General features: G+C 49.2%; 1 protein-coding gene across 1 annotated transcript; it reads right to left on the minus strand.

Annotated features, from left to right (window-relative positions):
• Positions 1-263: 263 nt before the first annotated feature.
• DCSTAMP (dendrocyte expressed seven transmembrane protein) lies at positions 264-6,720 on the minus strand. Its single transcript, XM_045805633.2, has 2 exons — positions 5,685-6,720; positions 264-915 (listed from the first exon to the last, which is right to left on the minus strand). Exons 1-2 carry the CDS (start codon positions 6,711-6,713, stop codon positions 556-558), a joined length of 1,389 nt encoding a protein of 462 aa, XP_045661589.2. The 5' UTR covers positions 6,714-6,720; the 3' UTR covers positions 264-555.
• Between the last annotated feature and the right edge of the window lie 9,270 nt (positions 6,721-15,990).

Consider the following 15,990-nt stretch of genomic DNA (forward strand, 5'->3'; position numbering starts at 1 on the left):
TGCTTTGAATTGTTCTTTGAATCGGTTAGAATTTCCTACTGTTCCCTCGTTAATTAATTAGTTAAATGAAATCTTTGACAAGCATTCATTTTATGTGTAGGAAGTCATTCGGTTACCATATAGATGTATAAATATGCATATGTGTCGTATACATAAAACCATCGTCATATAGATATATACACACCGGACATATATTTTAGTGCTGGAAAATGAACAAATTCTTTGGAGTTTACCAAGCTGTCATAAATAGTTCCTTCTGTTATTTATGTGTCCTTGGGGGGATAAATAACTCTAATTGGGCACTGTCCATTAATAATCACCTCAGAGGGTCTTCCCACTGGTCTCTCTACCTACGGCTGAATGTGCCCACTTAAAACCAGTTTTTTGAAAAATGTCTTGTAGAATCACCTGGACCAGCATCCACCATCAAGAAGCTAAGAGCCTTAGCCACGCACATCTGTTAGTTTTCTCTGCCCAGTGTCCCGTCTGTTACTGGGGATGTGAGCCCTAATGTGAAGCGGAGGAGTGCTTTCAAAGTCCACTTGCCCTTCAAACTTAAAATATCCTTCGTGACAGGTCACCGCCCCCCCTTGGCCTTGGCCTTGCCTTTGTAAAGTAGAGACGCTGTTTACTGCTTCCTCCTCCCCCCGCCTGCTTTGATCTTTTCTTCAGTATCTTCCCGTGCAGATATCGGATGCGCTCCTCATGCACGCTGGGGTAGAAGGATGCCGACACCAGGATTTTGAGTTGTGTCAGGATGGAGGAGAGCAAGGCCAGCACCACCAGTATCACAAGAATAATGCTGAGAGGAATCCAGGTCTTAGACAAGAGAAGCTTTGGCTCAGGGATGCAGGTGGGTTCGAACAGAGATATGTGAAAGGAAGAATCATGGATGATGTCTTGAGTTCCTTGCTCCTAGAATGAAAGAATAAAATCCTTAAGATTCATGCCATGCTTGTCCTCAGTCCTGGTCTTTCTCAGTCCTGCCCTGCAATACATGACGTTTGTCTTAGAGCCTGCAGGCACTCTGGCTGGAGCGCCTCCTGTGTGCCAGGGTCAGAGTAAAGAGAAGGGCCGAGTCTCACTTGAAGCTATCGCAGTGTTTTTCCAGAGTGGGTTTGTGGAAATAGAGATTTCCTTGAGAGAAGGGTATCAGATAAGTGTATCTACTCTGTCCTTTCTTTGCAGAGTCAGGATGCCCATGAGATTGTTGAAGTCTCTGAGAAGAAGACAAAGAAATCCATTTAACGTCAGCCAGCGGCTCTCCTGACAAATTGACCACATAATCCGGTTTTAAGGAACACCTGTTTCTATCCTGTAGCACATGTGGGACTGATGAAAGATGGTTTTAGCTCAACTGGAGGAGATTTTTGGAACGTAGACCCGGTCATATCCTCCCCATCTTTACAAATACCCTGACAGGAGACCACAATGTCAAAAAGATGTGGAAGCGTTATATTATGTTCTAAACCAACCTTCTAGACATTGGGGGAGGGGAAGGATTCTTAGTGTGAGAATACTAAGAGCAGTATTTGCTGAAGGTGCCTTTACATCCCACTTGTAGAGGTCTCGGGTGGAATGTGTTCCTTTCTGCTTGAAGGCAAGAGTACAAACCAGTTGCCCTCAGCAGACTGACACAGAGGGCAAAAGATGACCTTGACCCACCCAGCCAAGCCACCCGCAAGAGAAGTGTGTGCTGATTCAGTGCTTTGTTTCCCCTGACCTGAGAAAGTCATTTCATCTCTCGCTGGATTTGTTTTCTAATTTGGTAAAACAGGAATTAATGGACCAGGTCCTGCCCATGAATAAACTACTCCCAGCGTAAATGAAGCACCTTGGGGATGGAGCATTAACCTTACGGACGGGAGGGGCGCCTGGGTGGCACAGCGGTTAAGCGTCTGCCTTCGGCTCAGGGCTGAACCCGGCGTTGTGGGATCGAGCCCCACATCAGGCTCCTCTGCTATGAGCCTGCTTCTTCCTCTCCCGCTCCCCCTGCTTGTGTTCCCTCTCTCGCTGGCTGTCTCTATCTCTGTCGAATAAATAAATAAAATAAAATCTTTAAAAAAACAAAAAAAACTTACGGACGGGAATCCTTAGTAAGTCATTAGCACCGCTGCGCCCCAGAGCCCTGGGGCCAGGAAGAGGGAAATGACTTCTCCAAAAGAACACAAGCACACCCAGAGAACAGAGTGCACCTCCAGCTACCCCAGTACCTGTGAAGATTCTGGACACTTCAAATCTGGGACCTCTCTACAAACGGCATGTCAAATTTGTCATTTCCCCAGCACTGTGCTAAGCAATGGAAAGCATTTGTGCTGCCTCTCCTTTCCTCTTATTAAAAAAACAGCTCGCCTACAATTAAATAGAGAGATTTCAGTCCCAGAGCAAAAGCATGCACTCTTTTTAATACTATTGAAGAAGCAAGCACATCGACTGAGTCAGTGATGAGAAATCCTGCTTAATAAGAAAGCAGCGGGTGTCCGGTCTGGGAAGAAGCTACTTAGTCTAGGAATCTAACTGGGGATTTTGCAATTGGGAGTCAGGGCTTCATAAAGATTGAGTCAACATTTCTGTGCGGGGTTGGCGGAGGGTAATGCGGAAGACAAATGAATTCTCTCAAAATGCTGAGCAATAGACTGAATGGTTCCCTGATGTTTTAAAATGTGTTTACCTCTCTTGAGTAAACAATTTGCCAAGACAGCGTTGAGCAATGGACCGAGGACCCGCTCTGGTATCAGAGTCCTGAGAAGTTAATGCAGACAAATGCTGTGCACAAGTAGGAGCTCCGTAAGTGACAACGCTGGCTATTTTCACTTACAACGTCCGCCCATCCAGCTAGCTCACTTTGGGTCATTTCCCTTCTTTCTTCTTTACTTAAAACACTTATTTACAACCATATGAGAGTGGGAGAGAAACACCGGCAAAATCGTGAGGCGATGGTTCTCTCCCTGCTGGACGTCCCCTTTGCAAACCTGCGACGCCGGAGGGACCAGGAGCCTCCAAGGGCATCCTGGGATAAGGGCAGGCACGCCGGGTCCGGAGCCCGGCTGCTGATGGCAGTCTCCCAGGCACGGCAGGAGAGAGTCTGAGAGGAGCCCCCACGGCGGTGGCAGTCTCGTAGCCACAGCTGCCCCAGCGCCCACCGCCCTGCTGTCGCTGTGCGAGCGCGAGGCGGCCTCCCCCACCAGGATGTGTGCGCCATGGCAGCCCGCAAAGCTTAGACATCTTTGCATGCCCAGTCCCCAGTGACGCCCGAAAATGTATTTGTCAGGACATTGTCATTGGAAAGCTTCTGGGGCTTTTTTTGGATGGCAGAACTTGCTTTTTTCTCCTTCTGTCTAAAATGGTGAGAATTCACAAAGCAGGCATGGGTATTGGCTGAGAGAGAGAACTAAATGAGAGAGAAGGAAGAAGAGAAGGCAGGAGAGGAAGAAGCGAGCAAGGAAAAAAGACAAAGGAGGATGCATTGGGGGAGGGGAGTGGAGAGGCCCTTTCACCTGCCGGGCGGGATCAAGCATGTCTGAAAGCCTAGCTTGGCTTGCACTGGAAGCACTGCCCCCATTATGTCCCTGCTCCGGATATCTAGAGCAACAGGGATCTGGGAATGCCCTGAATTCTTCGGGGGCAGCAGAGGGTTCGGGGTAATCAACTCTGAGAAACAGCCCGGAATTAGAAGGGGCAGAGCCTCCCTACCTGCTGAGCCAGAAGAAGCAGGGAGGGAGAGTGTGTGAGCTACAGGAGGACCCCAGGCCCTAAAGGAAGAGAGCTGTGGAAAGGGGGCCTTCAAAGGAGGGCTTGCTGACACCCTTTCTGCCATTTCCTTCTAAGATTCCCCCTACTGTAGCTTGACAAAAGCAAGGGGGAATGAGACATGTGCAGACAGCCGTTGGTGTTTTCACCAGCCCAGGCTAGCGCACTCCGCCCCAGCACGCACAGCACTCACTCACCCACGCACACGCAGCACTCACACATCCACTCACACACCACGCGCACACACGGGCATGTGCATGCACAGGTCCCACCTCGCTCAGTTTCACCACCTCTGGGTTTAAAAGAAATCAAGACAATATCTGACAAGATCCACATCCTCTGAAATGCCCGCATAACCACAAACTTCCCCAGAGAAAAATGGAAAAGAGAAAAGAAATGGGATGCACAAAAGCCATGGTTTTCTTGGCCGGGGACACAGTTGAAGAGAAGCAAAAACAAAGGAGAGAAAGGCAGATCCCGAGACTCGGGGGCACCAGCTCAGGAAAACACACTGTCTTGACTCATGAAGATCGTCTCATAGATCCATCCAATGGTCTTCGGCTCCATTCTTTCGGGTGGAGTTTAGAACAGTGGTTCTCAATCTTGGCCGCACATCACAATTACTTGGAGAGTTTTTAAAAATCCCCCACCCCAGCCTCACCCCAATCCATTTAAATCTGATTCCTGGGGCGTTGGTTTGCTTGCTGTGGTCCACAGCGATGACACTGGGCAGCCACAGTAGATCACCACTGGTTTCAAAGGTCCTTGCTTTTTGGTGCCTGAGCCAAGGTGTCTCAAAGTATGGTCTATGGACCACCTATTAGAGTACCTGCTTATTAAAGGTACTCTCCATTTTGAAAATGGATTCCCTGTAAATTGAGGCTGGAGACTCTGCATCCATCCCAGGAAATACTTAAAACACACTTAAGGTTGAGAACCACTGACCTAAAAAGACAAGGTAGTTGTTTTCATTGTTTTAGTGGGTATTACCACATACTAGCACTGGCCATAACATTTCGTTACTTAGGAGCCCTTCGAAGCCCTCTTAAATGCTATGCTGATACACTGGGAGGCCTCCTGTGTTGTGTAAGGGCTCAAGATTCAAAGAAAAGAAGTTCTCATTCACAAAAGGTGCCCAAGGTCCTACAGAGAGAGGAAGAAGGACCCTAGGTTCATGCCAGGTTGCTTGAGAACCAACTTCAGGTTCCATATCAGAGATACCTATTCCCACATTTCAGTGTTTGCTGACTATGGAAAGCTAAAAATGCCCCCCCCAATGATATAAAGCCCAAAATCATAAATGTTACTTTATTTGGAAAAAAAGGGGACTTGGCAGAAGTGACCAAGTCAAGGATCTTGAGCTGGAGAATTTACCCTGGTAATCCTGGTGAGCCCTAACACAATACATCCATCCTTCAAGAGAGAAGCAGACAGAAATTTTACATACACAGAGGAGAAGACGATACGAAGACAGAAATGAAGGTGGAGGGTTGCAGCCACAAGCCACGGAAAGCCGACAAACTACCAGAAGCTGAGAGCACCCCAGAGTGGATTCTCTCCTAGGGTCCGAAGTGAGTGTGGGGCTGCCAACACTTGATTTCAGCCCAGTGATACTGATTGGGGACTTCTTACCCCCAGAACAGTAAGGGGATACATTTGTGTTGTTTTCAACCACCCAGTTTGTGTTCCTTCGTTACGTACCCCCGGGACACTAACACAGTGACCCGGATGTTCAGGCTGATGTCATACTCTAACAGCTGGACCTCGATTCAATTTAACCAGCAATTATTGGGCGCCAGTAATGCCAACAAGCCAGGCCCTGTGCCAACACGGGGATCCGAAGGTGAATAAGGCCCAGCCCTGCTCTGGGAGGTTCACGGTCCTTCTTAAGACACCCCAGCCAGGAGCCGGGACACGCCGCCAGCAGCGCCTACCTCTCTGTGCAGTTTCAGGTAAACCTCCAGCCCTGGCAAGCTTTGGAAATGCTTGCTCACTGAGAAAATGAGCCGATACAGCAGATAATCTATGGCTGCAAACAGCACCCAGATGTAGAGGTGGGTAAGTATGGGGAGGAAAAACAGCCCCAGGTTTTTCCTTTCTTTCGGAGACAACCAGAAAGACGGGATGACGACGTATTTCTTCCTTTCCTTCTTACTCAGCGGGAGGACGCAGGGCCTCTGCAGACGCCTCTCCGTCTCGTCGAACCGAACAAACTGTTTGGTGATGAAGATGTTTTCGAACTGCCGACTGCAGGGGTCCAAAAATCGCTTCATGAAGAGGCCTGTGCCGAGCAGCACCAGCAGAAGCCCCATTAGGGCGAGTAGCTGCCGACCCAGCGAGGACAGTACCTCGGTGGCCGTCACCATCTGGTACAAGGCACCCAGGGCTTGGCCTTTGGTGTCATTTAGCTGTGCCTCCAGGGCTTGAGTGGGGCTGAAAAGCGAGACCGCCAGAGTCTGGTTCCAAGAAATCAGGTCATCAAATAGACTCAGGTGAGTGGCAAGGCCGTAAATCCACTGAATTGCTTCAATGTATCTTTTCAAAAGGGGAAAATGTATGGAAAAGCTCTTTGCCCTTAGGTTGCAAGTCATGCCGTCCAGGAGACCTTTGAAGTTATGAAATGTATTTTCTACGTGTCCGAAGATGGCCATCCCCGTGCCGGCCGCAAGCAAGGCGCTCCTGCCTTCCCGCAGGCCGCAGGAGACGAAGAAGAGAAGAACGAAGCATCGCGCGCGCTTGGAGCTGCACAGCAGCAGAGCAGTGACTGCCCAGCCGGCGCTGAAGACTAGCAGCGAGGACAGAGACCAGGGGAAGGCCAGAGACAGCAGGCCCACCGAGACGAAAGCCACAAAGCCGCACACTCCCGCATGCTGGATAAAGGCCCGCCAGCCGGGGCTTCTTGGAGACACATACGTCCCCCAAAGACTTAGGAAGACATCTGTGCCCAAGGTCCAGACACCCATGCTCCCTGCGTCCCTGGAAATAAAAAGAAACCAGGGTCAGATGTTGCTTTTGAATGTCCCCTGTCACTTTGTAAAGGGCACAGTGGTAGACTGGCGGCCAACAATGGTCATAATTCTTTACAATCTCTATCTCCGCACCGCTTCCAATGTGACTTTATGGCTTCTCCCATCAAGAGGCCAGAGAAAGAGAATAACCCATCAAGAGGTGGCTCTATTTCTCCAACCCTTGACTTCAGAATGGCTTTGTGATGTCTTCGACCAGTAGAATGTGGCGCAAGTGGCAGGGTGCCAATCCTGAGTCTATGATTCACCCCTGCGTCTCTCTAGGAACACTCCAGCTAACTTTTTAACAAGTCCCACTGTGCTAGCCTCCCGCTGCTGCTGCAGCACACAGCCATAAGCTTAGTGGCCGATAGAAACACCCACTTATTCTCTTACAGTTCTGGAGATCAGACGTCTAAAATGGGTTGAGAGTGCTGCTCTCGAGGGGAGAATCCATTTCCTCACTTTTTGCACCTTCTGGAAGCTCATGGACCCTTCCTCTATCTCAAAGCCAGCGATGTTGCACCTTTTTTCCTCTTAGACCTCCGCTTCCATCCTTGTATCTTCTATGACTCTGACCCTCCTGCCTCCCTTTAAGGACCCCTGCAATTATCTCGGTCCCACCCAGATAATCCAGGATAATCGCCCCATCTCAAGGTTGTTAACTTAATCCCATATGTAGAGTCCCGACCGCTATGTGAAATGACTTACTAACAGGTTTTGGGCATTAGGACATGAGCGTCTTGGTGCTGGGGAGACATTATTCAGCCTATCACACCAGGCTGGGCTGCTGGATGCAGACACATGGTCAGTCAGTTCCATCAACCAACGGCCAGCCAATGGCCGGCCAACCGCCAGACGGCTGAAGGAGGCCATTCCAGACCAGCCAGCCACCAGCCGGCCCACCAGCTGATCACAGATACTTCAGTAGTAATAAATGCTTATTTATTTTAAGCCATTGAATTCTGTGCTGCTTTATTAGGCAGTGATTGTGAACTGATAAAAGCAGCAATACTGTATCACGGACCTTAGTAATGGAAATAACCCCTCGGCTGGTGGACAGGCTGAAATTTCAATGCACTGTATTATGTAGGATCATTTTTTGATAGTCGTCTATTTTCTCATGCTCTAATTTTGCAGGCCAGAAAGCATACCAAGGGCTTCCAAACTTAAATGTGGCACTGGACTGCAGCCATCGCGTCCCTGCCCCATAACGACTGCGACTCACCCACACCCCTCCAGCCCGCCCCTCCCTCGGAGGGCAGTTCTCCCCTGAGAATCTTGCAAGGAAAACAAGAATACTTTGTCACTGAGTTAATCATCTTTTCTTTTTTCCCAGATGTGGCATGATTGAAACAAAGGTGCTGCAGGGCTGCCGCCGCCCTGTCAGTCATGCATACTTAGGTCTGTGATGCACTCAGAGTCCTGGGTTCATTTGGAACCATATAAAATTAATTGGAGATGGTTCTCTCCTGATTAGCAGGAAAACATCGAATGAGCATTATGCCATATGCATGGGATTTTAATGAAGACATTGATCAGTTTTTAAACATGGTCAAATACATCCCTCCTCACCTCAGCTATGATGGGGCTGGATTTCTGGAATAGATGGACGTGTTTGAGCCAGTGGATTACAACCAGGGTGCGAGAGGCATCCAGGCCTTGGCTAGTAGGCATGCGCTGAGCAACTTAAGGTGAAGGAACGATTCTTTTTGTGTTCGGGCTGAATGAGGGGAATGAGGGGAGGAAATGAGATGGGGAAACGGGCAGGTGAAGAACAAACCTGTGGCTGTTTCTCCTGCACTAATACAGGGGGTTTGCAGCTCCTGTCACGTGAAGGGAGATGCTCGGTACAGAAAAGAGATCTGGAGAGAAAGTAACTGTTGAAGAAGGGTCATTAGCATGTGGCATCGGCCTTATCAGAGATTCAGAATCCCACATAAGAGGATGCTCTCACTCTATCCGGAGGGGAATTGGAATCGCCATTAGAACGGGGACCAGCAAAAGGATATAGCTCTTTTCTCCTGCACACTCACCTCCTTTTAGAGTCTCAGGTTGGTTTAGAGTTTGGCAGTGCTCCCATGCACTGACCCCATTCCTAGTCCACTCTGATCCCTGCAAATCTCCAAAGGGCTCCTGTGCTCCTGAACCGTCCCCAGCACTGGCAGCCTGAGTCAGAGCTGCCTCGTGGCCCCTGGAGGACAGGAGGACAGCAGCAGTCAGCGGAGCAGGTGGGCCACGGGCAGGATAACCAGCATCCGGAGTGGGTCAGGAGTGCTGCCTCCCCACCCAGGGGTGGCCCCCTTCGCTTTCTTTGTCACAGCTTTGGCTTTGACCCCAAACCATTATTTGACTAAACGATCCACTAAAAGGGATTCGCTGTCTATTCTGCTCACTTTCCGTAAAGCATCTCCCTCCATCCTAGATGCCCTTGGCATTTCACACAGCAGTGAGGCCCAGGGGCTCACCGAAATCTGTCAGCAATCCCACAGACAGTCGGTGGTACAGTGGAAGCCAGACCTGCTGTCCCTGCCTCCTGGTCCTGATTCCATGACTCCGGGGTATGTGACCGGACACTCGGCTCAGTGTGTCTCTGCTGGAAACACGTTACACTTTCCGCCAGTGACTGCTGACGAGCTGACCTGTAGATCACGAACCTATTTCTATCTGCTCATTTTCCCCCTGCATCAAGATAGTTGGCCCTGGAAAGCTGTGTCTCAAATCAGCAGATTTTTCTTTAAAGCAAATCAGAAATCCCAGCTGGTTTTGTTCCCCTTAATATCCTTTATGAGGCACCATCTTGCTTGCTTCCTAAAAAATTAATAACGTGTATTTTGGATTCATATTTCCCTTCTCTTGCCTTCATTCTTACACAGTGTGTTCTTTATACAGATACTTCTCTGAAAGTAAGAAACAGATTTATGGACACATGAAAACTGTAACATTGGGCAATAAAAACTAATATCAACTAAATAAGATATATGACTGCAATTTTGTCCTGTAAGAGGCACATGTTTTCTTAATGAGCAACAGATCTAATATTATCCTCCTTGTTTTTGTACTGAAAACAGCACGTCACCAAAAGACACGAAAACTTTCTGCAACAAGAGGACTGAATGCATTCTTTCCTATTTTATTTATTTATTTTCTTTTTTTTTTCAGAGGTAGATTTTGGTGAATCATCAGTTGCATATAATACCCAGGGCTCATTATAACACATGTCCTCCTTAATGACCATCACCCAGTTATCCCTTCCCCTGACCCACCTCCCCTCCAGCAGCCCTCACTGTGTTTCCTAGAGTTAAAGAGTCCCTTAGGATTTGTTTCCCTCTCTGATTTCCTCTTAGTTTATGTTTGCCTCCCTTTCCCTTTGTTCACCTGTTTTGTTTCTTAACTTCCACATGAGTGAAATCATATGATAATTGTCTTTATTTCACTTAGCATAATACCCTCTAGTTCCATCCACGTCATTGCAAATGGCTGAGTAATAGTCCATTGTGTATGTACACATATTCTTTATCCATTCACCTGTCCATGGATATCTGGGCTCTTTCCATACTTTGGCTATTGTGGACATCGCTGCTATAAACAGTGGGGTGCAGGTGCCCCTTCGGATCACTACATTTGTATCTTTGGGGTAGATACCCAGTAGTGCAGTTGCTGGGTCGTAGGGCAGCTCTATTTTCAACCTTTTCAGGAACCTCTATACAGTTTTCCAGAGTGCCTGCTCCAGTCGTACATTCTCTCCTGTTTCATAGTTCAAGCCGCAGACCCGGGCTTTGGACCACGTACCCAGAAGCTGCTGTTCAGTCTGCCTTTCCTTTCACTGTTGAAAGTGGCCTCTATTTCTTCTCCCATCTGTTTCTCACTTTCCCTACTTGAATATAAGATCTGCCTGAGCTCCCTCCTGGTGAGGTTTGATGACGGGAGCTTTAGCAAGCCCCTTAGGACAACCCGGACAGAAAGTGCTGCCCCTTTCTTGCCCCCCCCCTTTTTTTTTTTTTTGCTGCCACAAAAAATTGAGACTTTCCCTTCTCTGAAGGTCTCAGGCAAGGACCGGAGTGGCCCAAGTTCATGAGAGGCGTAGCGACAGGAGTTGGATTCAGCGCCTTCCCAGCACACGTTCTGATTTCCTTCCTCTTCTCCTGCAGGGGTGCAGCTGTCCTGCTGTGCTTTCTGCAGGTGGCCCCAATTCTTTTCTTTGAGACACATCAGTGAACCAGGATTTGGACAAGCCGGTTGCTTCTTTGTTTCCCAAAGACTTTGTCAAGCAGATACCCGGATTCCTGTATTTTATTTTTAGATCTAAAATAAATCTTACAGATCAGAGCTTCTTAAACGTGAGTCTGTGATCACCGGGGAAGCTTGTTAAAGCGCAGATTTTGCTTCTAAAGGTCTGGAGCAGCACCTGAGGCGCTGCCTTTCTGACAAGTTCCCGGGTGGCTGATGCCGCTCATCTGAGGACCAGACACGGGGCAGCAAGCTCGTGGGTTCAGCCTTGTCTGACAGCACTTCCTGTGATGATGGAAACGTTCCATATCCTTGCGGTCCGACACAGTCGGCGCTAGCCACATGCGGTGACTGAGCTCTTGAAATAGAGCCAGTGTGACTGAGGAGTTGAATTTTTCACATTATTTAATTTTAATGAACTCAAATGTAACTGGTCACATGCGGCTGGTGTCATCGTGTTGAGCCGCCCAGCTCTAGAGGACTGACACCTAGCCAGCGGGTTTCCACGGATGAAGAAACAAAAAACCAAGGAAGCTGAGGGACTCACGGAGGCCGTCCTGGCATTGGAGACAGAGCTGGGGATGAAACCCCAGTCCCCACCGCTTTACCTGTCACATCAGCATCTCAGCTCTGACTTTTCATGAACCCTGTTTTCCGATGCTTACCAGTGTTCCTGGATAATGGAGTTAAAATTTCCCACGTACCAAATTTGCCTTCAGGCAAATAATTAATTAGGAAAGTGGACAAACTCTAGTCTGTGCCTCCGTGACATTAGCAAACTAGTAATGATACTAGGTAACAGCTATCAGTTTGTTAACCAAGTGCCTGGCCACTGTGTTAGCATCTGATGTACATTATTTCTGATCTTCACAACTCTAGATATTATAGGTAGTCTTACATCTCTGTATTTTAGATGAGGGAACTGAAGCTCAGAGAGGTCAAATAACGTGCCCAAGGTCACACAGCTAATAAGTGGAAAAGCCAAGATTGTAACCCACATTTCAGTGGCACTGAAGGTTCAGGATGGGCAGCTTTCTAGACTTTCTTAAAATGATCTTCAAAGAGCGGTTTCTAAATTTGTTTGGAATATACGCCCAGAATCCCAATCACGCACACATCCGGGAATGTGGCTTTAACAATGCTCATAGAAGCTCTCCTTGCACTGCCATCTGCGTCCGGCCTCCCCCACCTCCACTGCCAGCTCAGCCCCACCGAACCCTCCAGAGCTGACTGGCTATCCCTTCCCTGGGCTGACCCTTTCGCTCCGCTCTGGCCTGCTCCATGTTCTCCTTAGAGACTGTTCCAGCCACCTTTAGGCTCAGACTTCCTCTCCCCTTAAACCAGCCCATTTGGTGTCGGGCTCCCTGGTCTGAGGTCTGGGCCACAGGGTCCTCATTCTCAACTCAAAAAGCCCTCTGTCCCAGGGCCGGGGAGCCAGGAGGTACATTCAGGGCTGGTGCCCACAACTCTGTTGCGCCGGGGGTCGGGGTCGGGATGTCCAGGGCCAGAAACTCAGGGCAGGGTAGGCAGCACTCAGCGTTTTAAATAGCTGCAAGGGTCAGACAAGCACCAGAAAGAAGAAAGGAAACCAGGAGGTACGGATACTTCTCGGCATGAGGGGTGTGCAGCAATGCGCAGTGGGTCTTGAGGGCTGGAGAGCCCAGGCCCCAGTTTAAGTTATAGGGACAGCAACCTCTGTCCCAGAGGATTTTCTTCAAGGCTGTCTGGCGACCCAGTGTGGCCAGATTTTCTGATTTGTTTTTTCGAAAGAAGCCAGAAATCTAGATTTGGGGAGGTAACATCTCCTGACTTAAAAAACAAAATCAAACTTGGCTCAAATGATTTTTAAATACTCTGGCTGGCTGGTTTTTGGCCACCCCACTGTCCATTTGCACACCTTGGTCTTTGGGGAATCATCTTTGCTTCCTCCTCTCTGCTCTGCCCCCCTCCTTCCCTTATTCTTCCTCTTTTCCACTCATCTGAATTGCCTTTCCTTCTTTTTATCCCCTGGGACATTTTAAAATCATGCTGTAGGCCAGTTTCCAGTCTCATGCATAAAGGTTTTTCTCTATGCCTTGGGAATATTTATTTTTGCCCAAACGTCTCTAACTCTATTCCTTTCTCTGTGCCTCCTAGATGGAGCCCCTCCCTCCCTCTCTCCATTGCTTCTTCCGGGAGCCGCTAAAAGGCAAACCTGATCCCCTTAACCTGCAATTTCTTTGTTTTGCCTCCATTATTGATAACGTTTATTGTCTAACTCAACAACCTTGTCTCCCCAGGACAGAGTACCTGCTTCTTGCTTTTACCCACAGTAACATTCCAAGACTAATTACCACTTTCCTGCCTTTATCCCTAAAGTATGTTTCTTGCCCCAGCCAGGGTGGGAGAACCGCAGCTGGAGCGCCCCAGAGAGTAGCACCGAGGGGGCCCTATCTCTCTTCCATGGGTTAAAGTAATTTGGGGGGTGCCTGGGTGGGAGGGAGCCAGGCAGGAAACGGGGCTGGGGATGAGGAGCCCCTGGTCCACGCTGAGAGCCCGCACGTGTAGCCAGCCAGAGCCCACACCTAGCTGCTTCCACGCAGAGCTGAGCCGTTGCCATGGGAAACAGCGGAGGCCAGGCTCGCCCTCCCCCCTGCACGCTAGCAGACACAGCTCTGCAGGGCATGCACGGTGGCCTCCGCTGTTTTCCCCAGGGGGTGTTACATGTCAGAGGCTGCAGCGAAGTCCCCCACCCCCGCCCCAGAGCCCTGCTCGTCCACTTTGTGGGGGAGTCAGGGGGTCCAACACTCCTGAGTACTGTCCTTTGAGCACAGATCCCCTCGCAAGGTGTAACGCATCCTTGCTTCACACACAAGGCCCAGGCGACAGCCAGGACACACGCAGCCATGAAATAACGACTCAAGCCTCCAAATAAATGGCCTGTTCCAGGAGCTTCCTAGATTGGGGGATATTGGAGATGCACATCCCCAGCGCCGCTCTGTTGCTGGCAAACAGAAACCTCAGTGCAAGTGTAGGACAAATCAAAGTGGACTTCCTTGTGGAGGAACCTAGGGATCAGGATCTCGGGGACCGCCCTATTGCTCCCCTCTTTTCCTACTTGTGGAACACTCGCCTTGTCTGACATTCCAACATTTCCATTAAGTGAGACCAGCTCCTTCTGCCCCTGCTCCCCAAGCAGAAGCCAAGGGCTTATGCTCAACAGGCCCAGCTGCAGTCTGTAGACCAGCGGCGGGGGGGGGGGTGGGGGGGTGGGGGGGCTGCCCGGACCGCGGATCCCTGTATTCTTTCTGCGCTCCTCCAGCCAGCACTGCTAATCCCCTGCGGGAACCTACCCACCCAGTACCTCTCTCCCGATCTTCAGGACTTGATGGGACTCTCATTTGAAAGGAAATTGGGACAAAGGTCAGAGTGGAATAGGAAAAGAGCACTGGTTGGAGAGATAGGAGTCCTGTGGTCTAGCTTGCTTCTACTCAGAATGAGCTCTGTGACCTTAAGTAGGTCCCTTCACCTCTCAGGACCACAGCTCCCTTGGGCTAGATGAGTTCTGAAGTTCCTGCTAGCCCAACAGTTGGAAATGAAAGGCACAGGAGAACCACAGATCTGGCTGGAGTGCTGGCATTTTCCAGCCTGGTACCTGTAAGTGGGACAAAGGAAGAATGGAGGATTTCTCAGCCCTTCCTTCCTATCTTCCTTCCTTCCTTCCTTCCTTCCTTCCTTCCTTCCTTCCTTTTTCCTTCCTTCCTTCCTCCCTCCCTCCTTCCCTTCCCCTCTATCTCCCTTCCTCCCACCTTCAGTTCTTCCCCCCCTTCTTCTTTCTTTCTTTCTTTCTTTCTTTCTTTCTTTCTTCTTGCAAACTTTCAGCTTGGTTGGGAACAGACTGTTCTCTCAGACTGCCCGAATAGCTTGAGAAGGCTCAGAAGCCTCCTTTTGAAGTGGAATGAATTCCTCATTTCTTTTAATCGTTCTTGCCTTGGGAAAGCCAGCCTTCCTCTGTGAAAGCAACCTTCACACAAGAAAGGAAAGATTAATGAAAGCTACCAGGTAAACAGAAGAGCATTTAGGGAACAATTCAGGCTGTCATTGCGCAGGGCACTGTCCGGGAGGCCTGGCTGCCAGCCTTGCCCCTCACCACTGCCTGGGGACGGGCGACAGGCAGCAATTCTTCAAAAGCTGGGGAACGGGCAAGTTAACCCACGCTGCTCTGTTCAGAGGATAACCACGCTCTGAGATGGGGGTATGCAGGTCCCTCAGGCCAGCATCCGCAAAGACTTCTTTCTGGTATTTCTGCACACAGATAAACTGTCCAGGGGGAGAGGAGGAGCTTCAAGTATCCTCTGATGTCAACTGTTTCTTCCAATTTACTATTTTTTTCATTAAAAAAAGCAATTCCAAGAACAAATTTTTCGAAAAGTTTACTTACAAGTTCCTCTCAGGTTCTTCTCTGAGTCCAAGAGCGCACTTCCCAGGGACTCTGAGTTTTGATATACAACAGGAAAAAAGGAACTAGAAGTGACGAGAGGGTCACATCGCCCTGAATCAACGTCTTTATTTCCCCCACAAAGTGACTAAGTCATAATATTGACAAAAGGGATAATTGATACAAAGGAACTCCGTATTTCTTTCCAGTATTTTCCTCAGAATAGATGTTTCAGAAATCAATTCTAGGAAACAACACAGTAAGGCATTTTTTTTTAAAGATTTTATTTATTTGTCAGAGAGAGATAGACAGAGAGAGAGTGAGCACAAACAGGGGGAGCCACAGGCAGAGGGAGAGGGAGAAGGAGGCTCTCCATGAGGAGCCTAATGCGGGACTCAATCCCAGGACCCCAGGATCATGACCTGAGCTGAAGGCAGATGCTTAACCGACTGAGCCACCAGGCGCCCTGAAATAAGGCATTTTCAAACATAGGAGAGTGAGTTACGAAAATTTGGAGGGTTTGTTCCCTCTGTCCTCTTCTCCCCTCACTCTTATTCTCCCTACCCCATCCCCAGCAAGGGGACAGTG

Source organism: Ursus americanus, chromosome 9 (genome assembly GCF_024610735.1).
Source record: "Ursus americanus isolate L20-20 chromosome 9, mUrsAme1.1.p, whole genome shotgun sequence".
Taxonomy (NCBI): domain Eukaryota; kingdom Metazoa; phylum Chordata; class Mammalia; order Carnivora; family Ursidae; genus Ursus; species Ursus americanus.